At 35.0% G+C, this 18,202-nt stretch overlaps 1 protein-coding gene across 3 annotated transcripts in view; it reads right to left on the bottom strand.

The window, feature by feature from the left end:
• Positions 1-639: 639 nt before the first annotated feature.
• The window catches only part of MON2 (MON2 homolog, regulator of endosome-to-Golgi trafficking), a 126,676-nt gene continuing 109,113 nt past the window's right edge, over positions 640-18,202 (bottom strand). For all 3 annotated transcript variants that reach the window (XM_059936395.1, XM_059936396.1, XM_059936397.1), the window contains 3 exons: positions 16,953-17,160; positions 14,646-14,728; positions 640-1,048 (listed from right to left, as the gene is read on the bottom strand). In XM_059936395.1, coding sequence (XP_059792378.1) covers positions 885-1,048; positions 14,646-14,728; positions 16,953-17,160 — 455 coding nt within the window. In that variant the 3' untranslated portion in view covers positions 640-884. The remainder of the gene's footprint in view (positions 1,049-14,645; positions 14,729-16,952; positions 17,161-18,202) is intronic.

Raw genomic sequence — 18,202 nt, 5'->3', positions numbered from 1 at the left:
AAGTGAAATCTGGGAAAGATATTTAAAGAAATGAGGTATGATGGAGTCATAGTGCTACAATTTACCTCAATATATTCAGTTTTAATAATAACCTATACTTCAAAGTTGCAATATCAGCAAATCATAAACTATCTGCTGCTGTGTTCTCATGACCTTTCTGGTCAGATGTTTAATAGTCATTAGTAAATACATTTAAAATAAGCATTAAGCTAAATGCATGATCATACGGTAAGCATATCTGCCACTTAAGAAGGCAAATTATAATTTAAAATGTAAGCAATTTTGTATTAATAATAAATACAGTTTCAAGCATTTAACATTATCAATATTTTAAAAATTTAAATAATAAATGCAACTATTTTATACAGAACTTTACCATTTATTATACACACAAGTATATCAGTTCCCTTTGTTTACAAAGGCTGGTTATAGACAATATGGAATGTTACAGTACCATCTTGCATAAAATTTTAGTACAATTTTGTACTAGAAAAAGGGCACAAAAACACCAGCCTAATAAATCTGACTAAATGAAATATCTTTTCTTTCTTTTTAAAAAGTACATCATTAACACATACACCACAAACTGTACATAAGCTTACTTTTAAATCACCAACTGAAGATATGGTAGCAGGTATGTTGTAGTATTAACTATCTCTCCCATCAGTTTAATTTATTAAAGGCTTGCACTGCTACTCATTCAGGAACCTTTGTTGACATGTAAGCTTGTAATATGAATTACTTAACTCAGGTAAGTACAATTTAAAGGAGGCTAACAACAGCTGCCAAGAATTATTTGTAGTAAGAAACGTCCTTCTCACAGAAAATTCACTGAGGAGCAAACATTTTTGTATATCATTCTTCTTAGAATTTATTGTAGCTGGTCAAGATTCTCCATTTTGAACTTTGGATGCTGGTGGTTGCATGAAATCCTTAAAAGGAACTAGTGCCTCTTTAAGTGCAGAGCAGACTTCTGAAGATGAGCAGGTGATGCATTCTACTAAAGTTGGGTATAAGGCAATTACTTGTGCCCAGGTATTTCCATCAACTGTAATGCAAAAAGTATAAAACCTCAAAAAAGAGTGGATTGAAATAGCAGATTATCCAGTTAACATATACACAATCCTTTAAACACAAGGCAAAAAAAAAAAAAATCCAAAATATGGAAATTCCACAAGCTTGTACCTTTTCTTTCTTAAAACTTTGGAAGACTTCCTGCAATATTTAATAAGGTATGAGGGAAAAATATATGATCAATGTGCAGAATCATCAATACCACCAAATTTGATAAAGTACATTTAAAATGATACTTCAATATGTGAAGGTCTTGGAAGCTAACAAAACAACTTAGAATAATTCAAACCTTTGTCATTTTCAGTATAATAGCCAGAGAAGAAAGTGTACTTTTCAAGAACAATTAGAAAACAGTTCAACTTTTTATGCAGTTATATGCTAAAAAATATATATATCTTAAATAATTTTCCTAATAATGTCAATATTGATTTTAACTTCAAATGACCACACATAGATCCATTCTTCTCTTATACTGTTTGCTAATCCTTAATGTATCTGACTAGATTTAAGCTGTAGTGGGGAGGGACATTTCTGCCTTCCTCATCACTATTATGAACAGCTAGTACAGTTAAATGTTATTTGGTGAACGGACAAAAGTGTTGTATCACGATTACTTTGTGATTTCCTCATACTCTGAGATCACATATTACATTTCTATTTTCCTGTAAGTACTGTGCGTATTGTTGAGAGTGTAATACACGATAAAACCTGATGACAGATTTTTCTTAGAAAGTATACGTATATGGCACTTGGCAGAACAAATCTCAAATTGCGGAGGCAGTGTAGTATAAAAGAAAGAACACTATACTATGCATAACGAGATTTGGTTCCGTTTTTCACTCAAATTTACTGAGTGTCAACTAAGTGTCTAAAAACCTTCCTGAAATAAGTTAGTGCTGGGTGTCCCTGAACAAGTCATATAATTTCTTGTATCTTGACTTTCACTATAGAATAAAGAAATGAGGTTCTCAAACTAGTGTTCTTCAAGTTACTTCTTTAAAAAAAACTGATGGTCAAGTAAGTTTGGCAAATGTTGTATGTATAATCTTCCTTTTGGGGGATTCATAATTCACACAGGTTCATAGTTAAAGAATAGGTTTAACTTTTATCCAGTCCAAGGTTTCCAAAATTAATTTGATTATGGAATTTTTCCCCATTCAGTATCTACTGACATCCCTCATCATTAAAATTCATTCCTTAGTACATGTCTTGGGAAATGCTAACCCGCTCATTTAATCTCTTCTCCACCTCAACAAGGGCTTCCTCAGAGTGGAGGTGGGAAGAAGAAAAGGGGTGTGGGGCTGATGGGTATTGGTGAGGGAGGGAATGTCAGGCCAGAGCTGTTCTGCTTTTAGCTGTTTTGTATGTTGGAAATCCACATCAGATTCCATTTGTAAAAAGAATTGTGCTGCTTAACAGCAACAACAAAAAAGAAACATTAAAAAAACCAATGGCCTAAGTAGTTTTAAACAGTCTGCTCCAGCTGTTGTCTATAAAACTTTCCACTAATCATTTAACAAAAGATTACATAGAGAGAATTCTGGGAAATGGCAAAGTAGTAAGTACCAGGAATCTGTCTGCCCACCTAGACAACAACTGAACGGGCAGAATCTGATGCAACTATTTTGGAACTCTGGAGTCTACTGAAGGCTTCCAACTTCCAGAGGAAGACCTGGATAGTATATTGCAGTTAATTTTCGTCAATCTAAGCCCTTAGCACAGTAGCAGCTACCCATCCTCTATTCCTAGCCATATGGTAAGCAGTTGTGCAGGTGTTCCTGGAGCAGCTTGCACGCAGCTTGTGGGAGGCCAGGGTGGGAAAACAGGACCCTATACTCCAAATATCAGGGGTCTGTGCTCTAATTGCTGCTTCTGATCACAGAGGTGCAAAGAGGCTTCAAGAACAAAAGAAAAAACAAATAATTCAAAAATGGGCAAAGGACTTAAATAGACATTTCTCCAAGAAGATATACAAATGGTCGATAAAGCACATGAAAAGATGCTCAACACCATTAACCATTAGGAAAATGCAAATCAAAACAACAATGAGACACCACCTCATGCTTAATAGAATAGCTACTATAAAACAACAAACAAACAGAAAACAAGTGTAGGTGAGGCTGTAGAGAAAACAGAACCCTTGTTCACTGTTGGTGGCAATGTAAAATGGTACAGCCACTGTGGGAAACAGTATGGTGATACCTCAAAAAATAAAAAATAGAATTTACCATATGACCCAGCAATTCCACTTCTGGTATATACCCAAAAGAATTAAAAGCAGGGTCTCAAAGAGATATCTGTACACACATGTTCATAGCAGCATTATTCACAACAGCTAACACCACGCAAGCAACCCAAGTGTCCACCAATGGATGAATGGATATATAAAGATATATACACACACAATGGAATATTATTCGGCCTCAAAAAAGAAGGAAAACTGCAACATACTAAAATATGGACGAACCTTAACAACATTAGCTAAGTGAAATAAGCCAGTCACAAAAAGGCAAATACTGTATGTTTCAACTTATATGAGGTACTTAGAGTAGTCAAGATCATAGAGATAAAAAGTAGAATGGTGATTACCAGGGGCTAGGAGAAGTGGGGAATGGGGAGTTATTGTTTAACAAGTACAGAGTTTCAGTTATAAAATGAAAAGAGTTATGGACATGGCTAGTGGTGATGGTTGCCAACATTGTGAATGTATTTAATGCCGCTGAAAAAATTGTTACCATAGTAAGTTTTGTTACATGTATTTTACTGCAATAAAAGAATTTGGGGGGAAAAAAAAAAGATTGCCTAGATTGAAAGCTATCTAGATTGGCCCACATAGTCAACTGACCAAACTTATTCTTGGTTTATTATAGGAAAATACAAAAATACATTATTTAAGATAACATCTTAAACTCAGGGGAAGCTACTCAAATTTCTTAAATTAAAATATGTTTTAAAAACTAACCATAGATCTTCATGGGCACTTTGGACTTAACTATCAAAAACAATGAAAAAGCTGTATGTATTGATATGGAAGAATCTCCATGATATTTTATGAAGTGGAAAAAATGAAGAGTGTTCTGAACAGTAGGTAAAACATTGGGCTATTATGCATATTAATTCGTGTTGAAAACTGGGGGCGTGTTGGAGCACAGTTGACTTTTGAACAACACAGGTCTGAACTGTGTGGATCCGCTTATACACAGTAAAGACTATAGTGCTACACAATCCCCAGTTGGCTGAATCCAAGGATGTAGAATCCCGGATACAGAAGAACCATCTAACTGCTTGGAAGGTCAGCACCCCTAACTCCTGCATTGTTCAAGGGCTGACTACATATGTATTTTGTATTTACATAATAAACTTATGGAAGGATCGACAAACTAATAAAAATGGTTGACTATGGTAATGTAAGAGCTGGGCAGATACAGAACAGGGGAAAGACATGTTCCCTCTACATCTTTCAATATTTTTGAATTTTTGAACCATGTATATGTTTACTACCTATTCAAATTTTTAATTAAAGATCAAGTAAGGTGATAAATAAGTCCAACAAATGCCTCCTGTCCCACTAGAAAACCCTAAAACAAATAACAAATGTTCTAAACAAATGTTGGGTGAACACTGGTTCCAAACCTTGTAGCCATCCCCTAGAATTAATTTTGGACTGGCTACGAGCATGTCCAACATATTTCTGCTGGGAAGGCCTGGCCTTCTCTAACTTATCTTCTTTTTTTCTGTTTCTTAATGAAGCTTATCATAACATTTTAATATGTTACTATATCATCATCATCATTTATGGTTACATTTAATTTAAATCTTCACTTAATATGCCCAGAGGTATAATTCAAACTCAAACGATTTTTAACATTAATTTAGTTAGATCATCTATCATTACTAGGCTGCCCTACCCATGGCCCATTGACTTTGTAAAAAACAGGTTACTAAGTTTTCCTTTTCCTTCCCTTTTCTTCCTTTATACAAATTCTGGTTACATTCTTGACAGCTATCTAAAGATCATAAAAAATAATGCAAGTACTATGCACTGAAATACATTTTCTGTTTTTAATACATCTATAGCAATAACATGAAAAATAGAGAATTTCCTGTTTATTTCTTAAGTATAACATATTTCTAAGAATCAAATTCTATCCTGTGATCTAATAAAGATTTTACTGGTCTCGAGGAAATCAATGCATGGTCTCCCTCTCTGAAAATTCAACCAGAACATTTTATTAAGATAACTCAAATTTGAACTTGATGGGATAAATTAAGGACACTGTTCCAGAATTTTTCTTAGAAATTCTACCTCTTCTTTTGGGTTGAATATACACAAGTCTACTGCCTCTTAATATCCAGTATAATACTCACGCTTTCTAGGCCAAAGTAACAGTCAGTGAATTTTGAAAACAGAAAAATATGTATTTAATTGTGTAACAACTGACAGGAACAAATATCCTGGGACTCACTTATTAGGCATTTATTAGGAACCTACTTTTTTCTTGGTTATTAAAAGTAATGCTGCTTAAAGCGCCAGTCTGCTAAGGTGCTTGTGCCAGAATGTAAATAAACACACTTCCTTCTATAACAAAGTCTTATATAAAAAGTCAGCTGAACCAGTGTGCTCAGTGACACAATTGACTTATACTCTGATGCCAGCTCTTTATCTTGTCCTGGACCAGCAGCTGGTCCAAAAAAAAAAAAAAAAACACACACACACTTTGAGCAGCAGTGTTGTAAAGGATTCAAAATAGAATAAAACATGGTTCAAATAGCCTGTCAAGAAGTTTACACTTTAAGAGGCATGAGTCATGTACATGTATAACTATAATACAAACAGAGTGTTTTAAGACAAAGGCACACATAAAAGAGCTACAAGTTCACCAAAAAAAGAAATTGCTCACCTTTAAGGAATAAAAACAAGGCTTAAAAGTGGTGTGATATCTGAACAGGGTGGATATAGGCAGGAGAATGGAATGAGCAAAGGACTAGGAATACTTGGATAGACTAAGAATTTTAGTTTGGTGAGAGAGCAGGATATATGAAGTCTAGTGGGAAATAAAGCATGAATAGAATGGAGTCAGACAGTAGTACTCTTTGTATTTGGTAGGTTATGGTAAATGAAAAAGATTATTTTGTTTTGTTTTACAAGGATGGAAAAATGAATGACCAAAGCTGCACTTTTGGAAAAATCATTTCTGGCATTAATGTAAAGAATGGATTGGATAGAAATGAGTGACAGAAAGAGGAAACAAATGAGAAAAGGCTATAAAAATAATTCAAAGTTTCTTACATCTATATGATAAATCACTACAAATGCAGAACAGAAGCCTCCTACAACCCAAAAAAGTCAGTCATGTTCTACATTAAAAATATATAAAGGGGCTTCCCTGGTGGCGCAGTGGTTGAGAATCTGCCTGCTAATGCAGGGGACACGGGTTCAAGCCCTGGTCTGGGAAGATCCCACATGCCGCGGAACAACTGGGCCCGTGAGCCACAACTACTGAGCCTGCGCGTCTGGAGCCTGTGCTCCACAACAGGAGAGGCCGCGATAGTGAGACGCCCGCGCACCGCGATGAAGAGTGGCTCCCACTTGCCGCAACTGGAGAAAGCCCTCGCACAGAAACGAAGACCCAACACAGCCAAAAATAAATATAAAAATAAATAAGTAAATAAGACCCGGTGCAACCAAATAAATAAATAAATATTAAAATATATATATATATATATATATATATATAAAATATAAATTATCTATATTCAGACCAATTTAGCTAAAAAAAAATCCAGCCAGACTGTGAAGTCAGGATCATAGCAGTGTGAGAAGCTCCCTTTGTCTCTTCCCTTCAATCTATAGCTAGTAAAACATCCATAACTCAATAAAAGTGTCTCTGCCTAATACACCAGGATCCCAAAGAATTCCACACACCTGTACAACTATACATAAGAGTGGATGGACTAGGAATTCCCTGGTGGCGCAGTGGTTAGGACTCCGCACTCTCAATGCCAAGGGCCTGGGTTCAATCCCTGGTCAGGGAACTAAGATCCCACAAGCAGTGTGGCCAAAAAAAAAAAGAGTGGATGGGCTGAAACACACAGAGGAGGCAGGACCAGGGAAAAGGTGGAGGTGGTACCTGCAGTCCTAGATCCCCAGCTACAGCAGCTAAGCCTGCAGCCTCAGAAAACCTGGTAGCAGCAGGGCAGGTGATGCACATGACTCCAGCTTCTCAGCCACAGCAGTGGCTAAGGCTACAGGGAACTAGGCAACAACAGGGCCTGCAACGTTATCCCTCCAGTCATGCAGGCACATGTGACTCTGGCCCTTTTGCCCATAGCAGCAGCGCCCATGAAACTGATAACCCTGGATGTGGCAAAAGCACCCAAGACCTCAGCTCCTCACCCCAACCACCCTCTGTCCCCACTGCAGTGGACCCAGGAGCATGGATCCAGGAGATCCCAGACATGGTGGACACACCTGCTATCTCAGTGCTACAGGCAGCGACACCAGTGACAACAGCGACACTGGCAGCAGCAAGGTACCAGCAACCCTAAAAGCATAAGCAGTGACAACAAGGGCACCAGACAACACCTCTAGCAGAGGCAGTGGAGGATGGAAAGTGCCAATTCTCAAATATAACCATAGGCAACTCAGGTAAGAGAAACCAAAAACTTGTACTATAGTGCCACCTACTGAAAAACAAAAGAAGGGCCTCTAATTACTAACCTGTTAAATTGTTAGAGTCAAATAAAAAAGAAGCCTTACTAAAGAAAAGAGGTGTGTGTTACTTCAAATATATCAGAGGAACAACTCATCAAGCACCATGAAAAACCAGAGCAATATGGTATCACAAAAGTAAATGACAGTTCTCCAGAAACCAAACTTAAAATTAAAACAATACTGCAATCTAACTGACAGAATTCAAAATAGCTGTCCTAAAGAAATTCAACAAGCTACAAGAAAACTCAGAAAGGTAGTTCGATGAGCTTAGGAATAATATTAATGAGCAGAGGAGTACATTACCAAAGAAACTGAAACTCTGAAAAGGAACCAAACAGGAATTCTGGAGCCAAAGAACTCAAATGAGATGAAGAATGCATAAGAACATATGGGAAATAGAGCAGACCATATGGAAGAGAGAATTAGCTAGCTCAAAGATAGAAATCAAGAAATCAATACAAGTAGAAGAGGAAAGAGAGCTAAGATCTAAAAAAAAAAATGAAGAAATTCTATAAGAACTATCCAACTCTATTAGGAAAAGCAACATCAGAATAATGAGTATCCCAAGAGAAGGGGGCAGAGGGTTTATTTAAAGAAATAATAGCTGAGACCTTCCTAAACCTGGGGAAGGAACTGGATATACAAGTCCATGAAGCTAAGAGAACAGCTAATTACCTCAATGCAAAAAGACCTTCTCCAAGACATATTAAAACTGTGAAAAATCAATGACAGAGAAAGAATTTTAAAAGCATCCAGGGAAAAAAGAATGGTAACCTACCATTAGGTAACTCATTAGGTTATCAGCAGATTTCTCATAAGAAAATCTACAGGCCAGGAGAGAATGGAATGACATACTCAAAATGTTGAAAGATTAAAAACTATCAGCCAAGCATACTCTATCCAGCAAAGTTATCCTTCAGATATGAAGGAGAAATAAAGCCTTTCCCAGACAAACAAGCTGAGGGAGTTCATCAACAAAGACCTGCCCTACAAGAAATGTTGAAAGGAGCTCTTCTACTTGAAACAAAAAGGTACAAGTACACAAAACATTGAATAAGGTGATAATACAGACAAAATCTTTTAAATACTTAATTACAGCATAAAGGTTAAAGGGGAAAAAGCAGTAAAAAATAACTATAACTATTTTAATTTAGTAACAAAATCACAACATAAAAAAGGATAATTTGAGACAACAAGAAACACAGAAGGGGAATAGGAAAAGGACAGAACCTGTATAGGCAAATAAAAAAAACATGCTATCAGCAGAAAAAGAAATATTTCATCTATGAGACATGTCATAAACATCAAGGTAAACACAATATATAAATCTAGAGCAGAAATTCAAAACATAAAAAAGGAGAAAACTGAGACAAACATCATAAAAAACCCAGCAAATGAAACTGGCAGAAACACAAGGAAAGAGAAACAATGGAGATATAGACCAACCAGAAAACAAAAGATAAAATGGCAGTACTCAGTCCTCATCCATCAATAATCACCCTAAATGTAAATGGATTGAATTCACCAATCAAAAGACATAGAGTGGTTGGATGGATTAAAAAATAAGGCCCAAGTACATGCTGCCTCCAGGAGACTCATGTCAGCTCTGAAGACAAACACAGGCTCAAAATGAAGGGATGGAAGATGATACTTCAAGCACATGACAGCCAAAAGAAAGTGGATGTACCCATACTCATATCAGACAAAATACACTTCAAGCCAAAAAAGGTAACGAGAGACAAAGATGAACACTATATAATGATAAAGGGGAAAATTCATCAAGAAGACATAACAGTTTGTACCTAACAGTTAATATGTATGTACCTAACATAAAAGCACCAAAATATATAAAGCAATTATTAATACATCTAAAGGGAGAAACTGACAGCAACACAGTAATAGTAGGTGACTTTGACACCCCACTTACAGCAATGGATAGATCATTCAGACAGAAAGTCAACAAAGAAATAGTGGCCTTCAATGAAACATTAGACCAGATGGGCTTGATAGATTTATACAGACCATGCCATCCAAACGCACCAGAATACACATTCTTCTGAAGTGCACATGGAACATTATTAAGGACAGACCATATGTTGGGGTACAAAACAAGTCTCAATAAATTTAAGAAGACTGAAACCATATCAAACATCTTTTCTGATCACAAATGGTATGACACTAGAAATCAACTACAAAAAGAAAGCTGGAAAAATCACAAATATGTGGAAACTAAAAAACATGCTACTGAACAACTATTGGGTCAATGAAGAAAGCAAAGGATAAATTTTAAAAATACCTGAAGACAAATGGAAACAAAAATACAACATTTCAAATCTATGGGATGCAGCAAAAGTGGTATTTATGGGGAAGTTTATAGCAATACAGGCCTGCCTCAAGAAACAAGAAAAATCTCAAAAAATCTAACCTTACACCTAAAGGAACTAGAAAAGGACAAATGAAGCCCAAAGTCAGTAGAAGAAAGGAAATAATAAAGAGCAGAGCAGAAATAACAGAAATAGAGACTAAAAATACAATAGCAAAGATCAATAAAACTAAGAGGTGCTTCTTACAAAAGAGCAACAAAACTGAGAAACCTTTAGCTAGACTCACTGAGGAAAAAAGAGAAGGCTTAGATGAATAAAATCAAAAACAAAAGAGGAGAGGGACTTCCCTGGTGGTCCAGTGGTTAAGACTCTGTACTTCCACTGCAGGGGGGCACGAATCTGATCTCTGGTTGGGGAACTAAGATCCCACATACCATGCAGCATGGCCAAAAAAATTTAAAAAAAAAAAAAAAAAGAGGAGAAATAACAACAGATACCACAAAAATAGAAAATATTATGAGAATACTATGAACAGCTATATGCCAACAAAATGGACAACGTAGATGAAATGGATAAGTTCTTAGAATCATACAATCTTCCAAGACTGAATCATGAAGAAACAGGAAATCTGAATAGACTGATCCCTAGCAAGGGGACTGAAAAAGTAATAAAAAAAACCTCATAAAAAACCAAAAATCCAGGACCAGATGGCTTCAGAGGTGAATTCTACCAAACATGCAAAGAAAATTTAATACTAATGCTTCCTAAATTCTTCCAAAAAATAGAAGGGGAGGGAATGCTTCCTAACTCATTTTACAAGGCCACCATTACCCTGATACCAAAATCAAATAAGGACAACAAAGAAAAAAGAAAATTGCAAGCCAATATGTCTGTTGAACATAAATGCAAGCACTGTCAACAAAATATTAGCAAACTGAACTCAACAATACGTTGAAAGGATCATACACAATGATTAAGTGGGATTTATTCCAGAGATACAAATTAATTTCAACTGCAAATTAATCAACATGATACACCACATTAACAAAATGGATAAAAACGTTATGATCATCTCAACAGATACAGGAAAAGCATTTGACAAGATTCAATACCTATTTTTCTAATAAAAACTCTCAATAAAATGGAGATAGAGGACTGTACCTCAACATAATAAAAGTTGTATGACAAATCCACAGCTAACATCATACACAATGGTGAAAAATTGAAAGCCATCTCTCTAAGATCAGGAAAAGGACAAGAATGCCCACTCTCACCACTCTTATTCAACATGGTATTGGAAGTCTTAACCAAAGCAATTAGGCAAGAGAAAGAAATAAAAGGCATCAAAATTGGAAAGGAAGACATAAAACTATCACTATTTCCGGATGACATGATTTTATATATAGAAAATCCTAAAGACTCCACCAAAAAACTGTTAGGAATAATAAATGAATATATTAAAGTTGCAGGGTACGAAATCAACATACACAAATCTGTTGCATTCTGTACACTAGCAACAAACTATCAGAAAGAGAAATTAGGAAAACAGTCTCATTTACAATCGCAGCAAAAAGAATAAATACCTAGGAACAAATTTAACCAAGGAGGTGAAAGAACCTGTACACTGAAAACTATAAGACACTGGTGAAAGAAACTGAAGACGCAAAGGAATAGAAAGATATTCCATACTCATGGATTGGAAGAATTAACATTGTTAAAATGTCCATATTACCTAAAGCAACTTACAGAGTCAATGTAATCCCTATCAAAACCCCAATGATATTTTTCACAGAAATAGAACAAAAAAATCCGAAAATTTATATGGAACCACAAAAGACCCTGAAGAGCAAAGCAATCCTGAGAAAAAAGAACAAAGCTGTAGGTATCACACTCCCTGTTTTCAAATTGTACTACAAAACTGTAGCAATCAAAACAGCCTGGTATTGCCAGCAAAACAGACACACAGATCAATGGAATTCAGTTGAGAGCCTAGAAATAAACCCACACACATATGGACAATTAATTTACATCAAAAGAACAAAGAACATACAATGGAGAAAGGATAGTGTCTTCAATAAAAGGTGTTGGGAAAACTGGACAGCCAGACACAAAAGAATAAAACTAGACCACTATCTTACTTATCTTACACCAGACACAAAAATCAACTCAAAATGGATTAAAGACTTGAATGTAAGACCTGAAACCATAAAAATCCTAGACAAAAACATAGGCAGTACACTCATTCACACTGGTCTTAGAAATATCTTTCTGGATATATCTCCCCAGGCAAGGGTAAGAAAAGCAAAAATAAATAAATGAGTGTATCAAACTAAAAAGCTTCTGCACAGCAAAGGAAACTATCAACAAAATGAAAAGATTACCTACCAAATGGAAGAAGATATTTGCAAATCATTATATCTGATAAGGGGTTAATATCCTAAATACATAAAGAACTCATACAACTCAACAACAAAAAAACAAACAACTCGATTAAAAAATGGGCAGAGGATCTGAATAGACATTTTTCTAAAAAAAGACATACAGATGGCCATAGGCACATGAAAAGATTCTCAACATGACTAATCATTGGGGAGATGCAAATCAAAACCACAATGAAATATAACCTCATGCCCATTAGAATGACTACTATTGAAAAGGCAAGAAAATAACAAATGTTAGGATATGGAGGGGAAAGGGAATCCTTATACAATGTCAGTGAAAATGAAAATTTGTGTAGCCACTATGGAAAACAGTATGGAGGTTTCTCAAAAAATTAAGACTAGAACTACATATGATCCAGCAATTACACTTCTGGGCATTTATCTGAAGAATACGAAAATACTAATCTGAAAAGATACATGCATCCCCTGTTCATCACAGCATTATTTACAATAGCCAAGAAATGGAAACATCAACGGATTAATGGCTAAAGACGATGCTCTATACACACACACACGTATATACATATATATACAATGGGATACTACTACTCAGCCATAAAAAAGAAGGAAATCTTGCCACCTGCAACAGCATGATGGAACTTGAGGGTATTATGCTAAGCGAAATAAGTCAGATGGAGAAAGACAAATACTGTATGATTTCACTCATATGTGGAATATTTTTTTAAAAAAATAATAAACAAACCAAACCAAATAAAAACAAACACATAGATACAGAGAACAGAGTAGTGGTTACCAGAAGGGAAGGGAGATGGGGGAGGGTGAAATGGATAAAGGGGGACAACTGTACGGTGATGGATAAAAACTAAACTTTTGGTGGTGAGCACACTAGTGTAGTATATACACAAGTAAAAATATAATGTTGTACACATGAAACATATAATGTTATAAACCAATCATACATCAATAAATAAAATAATAATAATAATAAACTACAAGGAGGTATCACTTCAAACCTGTTTGAATGGTGTCGTCAAAAAAAGAAGAAATATTAAGTGTTAGCAAGGATGTGGAGAAAAGGGAACCCTTGTGCCCTGTGCATGGGAATGTAATTTAGTACAACCACCATGAAAAACTGTATAGGGTTTCTTCAAAAAATTAAAAATAGAACTACCATATGATCCAGCAACTCCACTTCTAGGCATATGTCCAAAGAAAAAGGAAACAGGATCTCAAAGAGATAACTGCACCCCCATGTTCATTGTAGCATTACTCACAATAGCCAAGACATAGAAACAACCTAAGTGTCCATCAATGGATGAATGGATAATGATGTGCTACATGTGTATATGTATATTTATATATATTTGTAAACACACATACATACACACACAACAAAATATTATTCAACCGTGAGAAAGAAGAAAATCCTGCCTTTTGAGACAATGGGATGGACCTGAGGGCATTATGTTAAGTGAAATGTCACATAGAGATAGACAAATACTATATTATGATAGCGCTTATATGTGGAATCTAAAAGAGCTGAACTCATAGAAACAGAGGGTAGAATGGTGGTTGCCAATTCTGGGAGGGTCAGGGAAATGGGTAGATGTTGGTGAAACGGTACAAACTTCCAGGTATAAGATGAATAAATTCCAGGGATTTAATATACAGCATGGTGATTACAGTTAAAAATACTGTGTTATATACTTGCAAGTTGCTAAGAGAGTAGATCTTAAAATGTTCTCAGCACAGACAAGGAATGGTAATTGTGTGACATGATGGAGGTGTTAGCTAACACTTCCATGGTAAACATATTGCAATATAAAAGGGTATCAAATCAACAAGTTGTATACCTTCAACTTATACACGGTTGTATGTCAACTACATCTTAAAGCTGGGGGGAAAAAAAGTCAGCAAAATTTGCTTAAAATAAAGAAAACATTACAAAGTAACTTTACTTAATTGACATCCTAATGGACTTGCTGCTTTGTTGTCATAAGGCCTGGAGAAAAAAAGTCTTATAGCTGTTATGTTCCTAAAACTCAGTTAACTTAATAGTAGTACAAAAATACAACACAAATAGAATGTAAATGTTATAAATTTAGAATAACTGAGTTTCCAAGCACTTACCATTCTCAGGCTGAGTTTTCTTAAGTGAATCAATGAGAGTACTGACTGCTTTTAAGACAAATATGATTTCTGTTACTTGTTGCCTAAAAAAAAGATGGGAGATATTTCCATCAAGATTTTAAGATATGCCATGTGTGTTTTGTACTAAGTTATACAAATAGACATACTTTGGAAAGCACTGAACACAAAACAATGCAAAGTTAATATTAGTTTTAAATTCTTATAAAAGAAAATCATTTCATTAACATGTACTTCAGTGTGCAATTAAGATTTATAGTTATTCTAAGTTATCAACATTAAAACGGGGGAGGCAATCTACTCATGCAGATCTAAATTTATTAGTAAGGTATTTTCATAGAACTACTTCAAATTAAAACACTGTACAAGATGTGCTTTTAAAACTTCTACAGCAGTTTTTCTTTTTTTCTTTTTTTAACTTATTAGTACTAAAAGAGATTTGCCAAAGCTTAAAGGGAAATAAAGATCACTATTACCCCCTTCACATATTTTATCATGCTGTTAAAAGTATCTTTAAAATCACAATAGTAGTTATTTAACTTTCTAAAACAACAAATTAGAAATATGCTCAAAATCAACCCCAAGGTGACACTGGAGACATTGGCAATGAAGAATGAACTTGGAGTAAAGGACCAACAAGAGTAGTTTGATTTCTTTCTTTCTCCTTGCAGAAATATATCTCTTCTGCTCTACAGTCCTCCCCCACACCCTACTCCTGGTATGAATCTGTGTTATCATTCAACAGATAAGATTTTCCTAATACTATGACAGGGTACTATTTCAAGCCTCCCTTTGTAAGTATACAAGTATCTTATTGTGTTGCAGTGTAGGTTTTTAGGAAATAATGCAATAATACTGTATCAAACATAGAATGATACAATATAACAACTATAAATAAGACTCAATTTAAAGCAATGAACACTTAAAACACAAAAAATGAAGGAAAGCGGCTTTCTGAAATCCAATAATATCTTATACTCCAATAAAAATATTCCAATCAAGGCAACTCTATTACTGCTTTTCCAAGTATGCTTCAGAGGTCAATTTTAATAAATCAATTTTCAATCATGACAATAACCAAATTACTAACATTTGTCTTTGGAATGTTTTTGTATAAAATCCACTAGGAGGTATAATTTATGTTCTAGAAATTCAAAATACAGTGGATGCTAAAAGTAGAAATACAAATGGCAAATAAGCATTGGTAATTAAAAAAAGAAAAGAAAAATTAAAAAAAGCAAACTACTATGTGGCTATTTCTTCATTCATCAAATTTTTAAAAAGATAAAATAAGTGATAAAATGGCAAATAATTTTAAACTGCTAAAAATTGAGGGAAAAGACAGTCATATACTCCTGAGAGAACATAAACTGACAGAAGTCTCTAACAGGCAATTTGTAATATGTATCAAAACCTTTAAAATGTCTATATCTTTTGACAGGTCAATCCCAACTCTGGAGATTTATTCTAAGTAAATAAGAATGTACACAAAGACTTAGGGTTAGTGATTTACTGCCTTATGAGATGGGACCTGAAATGATTTTCCTAACTCTTTCCTGACTTTGATAACTTTGTCTTCCAATATTATTTTCTGTTTGCTTCATTTGCTTTGCCTTAAACTCTAACTTACACATTAAAAAATAGATTGGCAACATAACGCAATTTATGATTGTATTTTTTGATGAATTCTGATATATACCCCAACTTTGATTAGCCTTGGCTTAGCAGAAAGACCTAGATCCCCTTCAGTTGGCATGGCTTGACTACATGAGAAGCAAATCAGTTTAGGTACAAGGGCTTAATTAAGCAAATTAGATGAAAAGAAGATCTAAGATATGGCTAGATGACTTACAGAGAAACCTAGAAATAAATGACTGTAAAACAAACTAGGAAGTTCATAAAGTATGATTTATCTATTATTTTCTCTCTAGAGAGATTCACGATCATGTGTTCATACAGACCCACAAGTCCTTACCCAGAAATCCTTGAGAAGATATATTTTAGAATTCAATTTTTTTCTAATTCAAATAAGTAATTTGGTATATATACCATATATTACTTAACCTCCATGAGCAGTATGAAAAAGCACCCCATAATAAAACACAGTAATATATCTGCAGCAAAACTTATGAATATTTACACTGTATGGGATAAATAAAATTATAAACAGCCTCAGGTTAAGTTCAGATCACTTATGAAAACACTTGATTTCCAGAGCTTTTTAAAATTATTAATAACTATGACAGTGTATTTCCTTCTTTAATTAAAAAAGTATATATATACATATACCTTGGAAGAGGGCATTTACCACTTAATCTTTCATCCTCTATATAACGATGTAGTACATCCTGAGACCTCTTTAGAAGCACTGAGAGTGCCATTCGTGAGATGTAGCCTTCTTGAGGTGTTGTGACTTTATTACTGAAGGAAAACTGGAGCAGTGTTTCAAAACACATTTTAGAAAATTCTTCTCTCAAACGAATATCAATCTCTGCTTCTGTAGAATTAACAATGTTTGATGGTTAATACAAGGTTAAATAAATATGCCTTAATGACACAATTCTTAGCAAACTAGGAATAGAAGGAAATTCCTTAACTGATAAAGAGCATCTATGAAAAACTTATACCATACATATATATATATATGTACACAGAGAGAGAGAGAGAGAGAAACAGTTTTCCCCCTTGCAAGGTCAAAAAACAAGGCAAGACTATCCACTCTCATCACTTCAACATTTTTCTTGTCTTGGTCTTTTTATACACTTCAACGGCACTAGAGTACCTCTCAATAATCTTCCACATGGTCAAACTTGGAATAATCCGTTTGTCTGTTTCTTTCTTTCTTTTTTTCTCTTGGCAACATCTTCCCTGGACCCTGACCTCTGCTCCCGTCTGGACTAGTTGCTCTCTGGACATACTGTCCAGTTATATCCTGGAACTAGTCTTTGGCCTTACCCTGTGAGTTGTTTTTTTCTCTCTTGTGTTATATCTTACTTTCTAGACCTCATGCTTTCCCTTTCCTTGATTTACCCCTTTGTTTTCACAGGGCATATTCTGTAGTACCTGAGAAAGTGAATGGGAAGTACAAATTGTGAGACCTTACATTTCTGAAAATGTCATTTTACTGGGGTGCTCAAAGTGTGGTTCCTAGCAGCATCAGCACCACCAGAGAACTTGCTGGAAATGCAAATTCTCATGCCTCACCCCAGACCTACTGAATCAGAAACTCTGGGGTTACAGCCCAGCAATGACTTCACTCCAGGTGAGGATAATGCACGCTGACATTTGAGAATTACCATTCTACACTCCTCACTTGGCCAAAAGTGGGCCTAGGTATAAAACTCCATGTTAAAAATCTTTTCCATTTATGACTATGAAACCACAGCCTCAATGTCTCTGAGCACCCAGTGTTGCTGAGAATTGCAATGTCCTTTTGATACAACCCTTTTGTGTTTGAACTTTTTTCTTTTCTTTTTGAAATCTTTTAGCATCTTCTCTTTATTTCTATTATTCTGGTATTTCATGATGACATGTCTTAT

Source organism: Balaenoptera ricei, chromosome 10 (assembly GCF_028023285.1).
Source record: "Balaenoptera ricei isolate mBalRic1 chromosome 10, mBalRic1.hap2, whole genome shotgun sequence".
In the NCBI taxonomy this organism is placed as follows: domain Eukaryota; kingdom Metazoa; phylum Chordata; class Mammalia; order Artiodactyla; family Balaenopteridae; genus Balaenoptera; species Balaenoptera ricei.
This window is presented reverse-complemented; position numbering and strand designations above follow the sequence as displayed.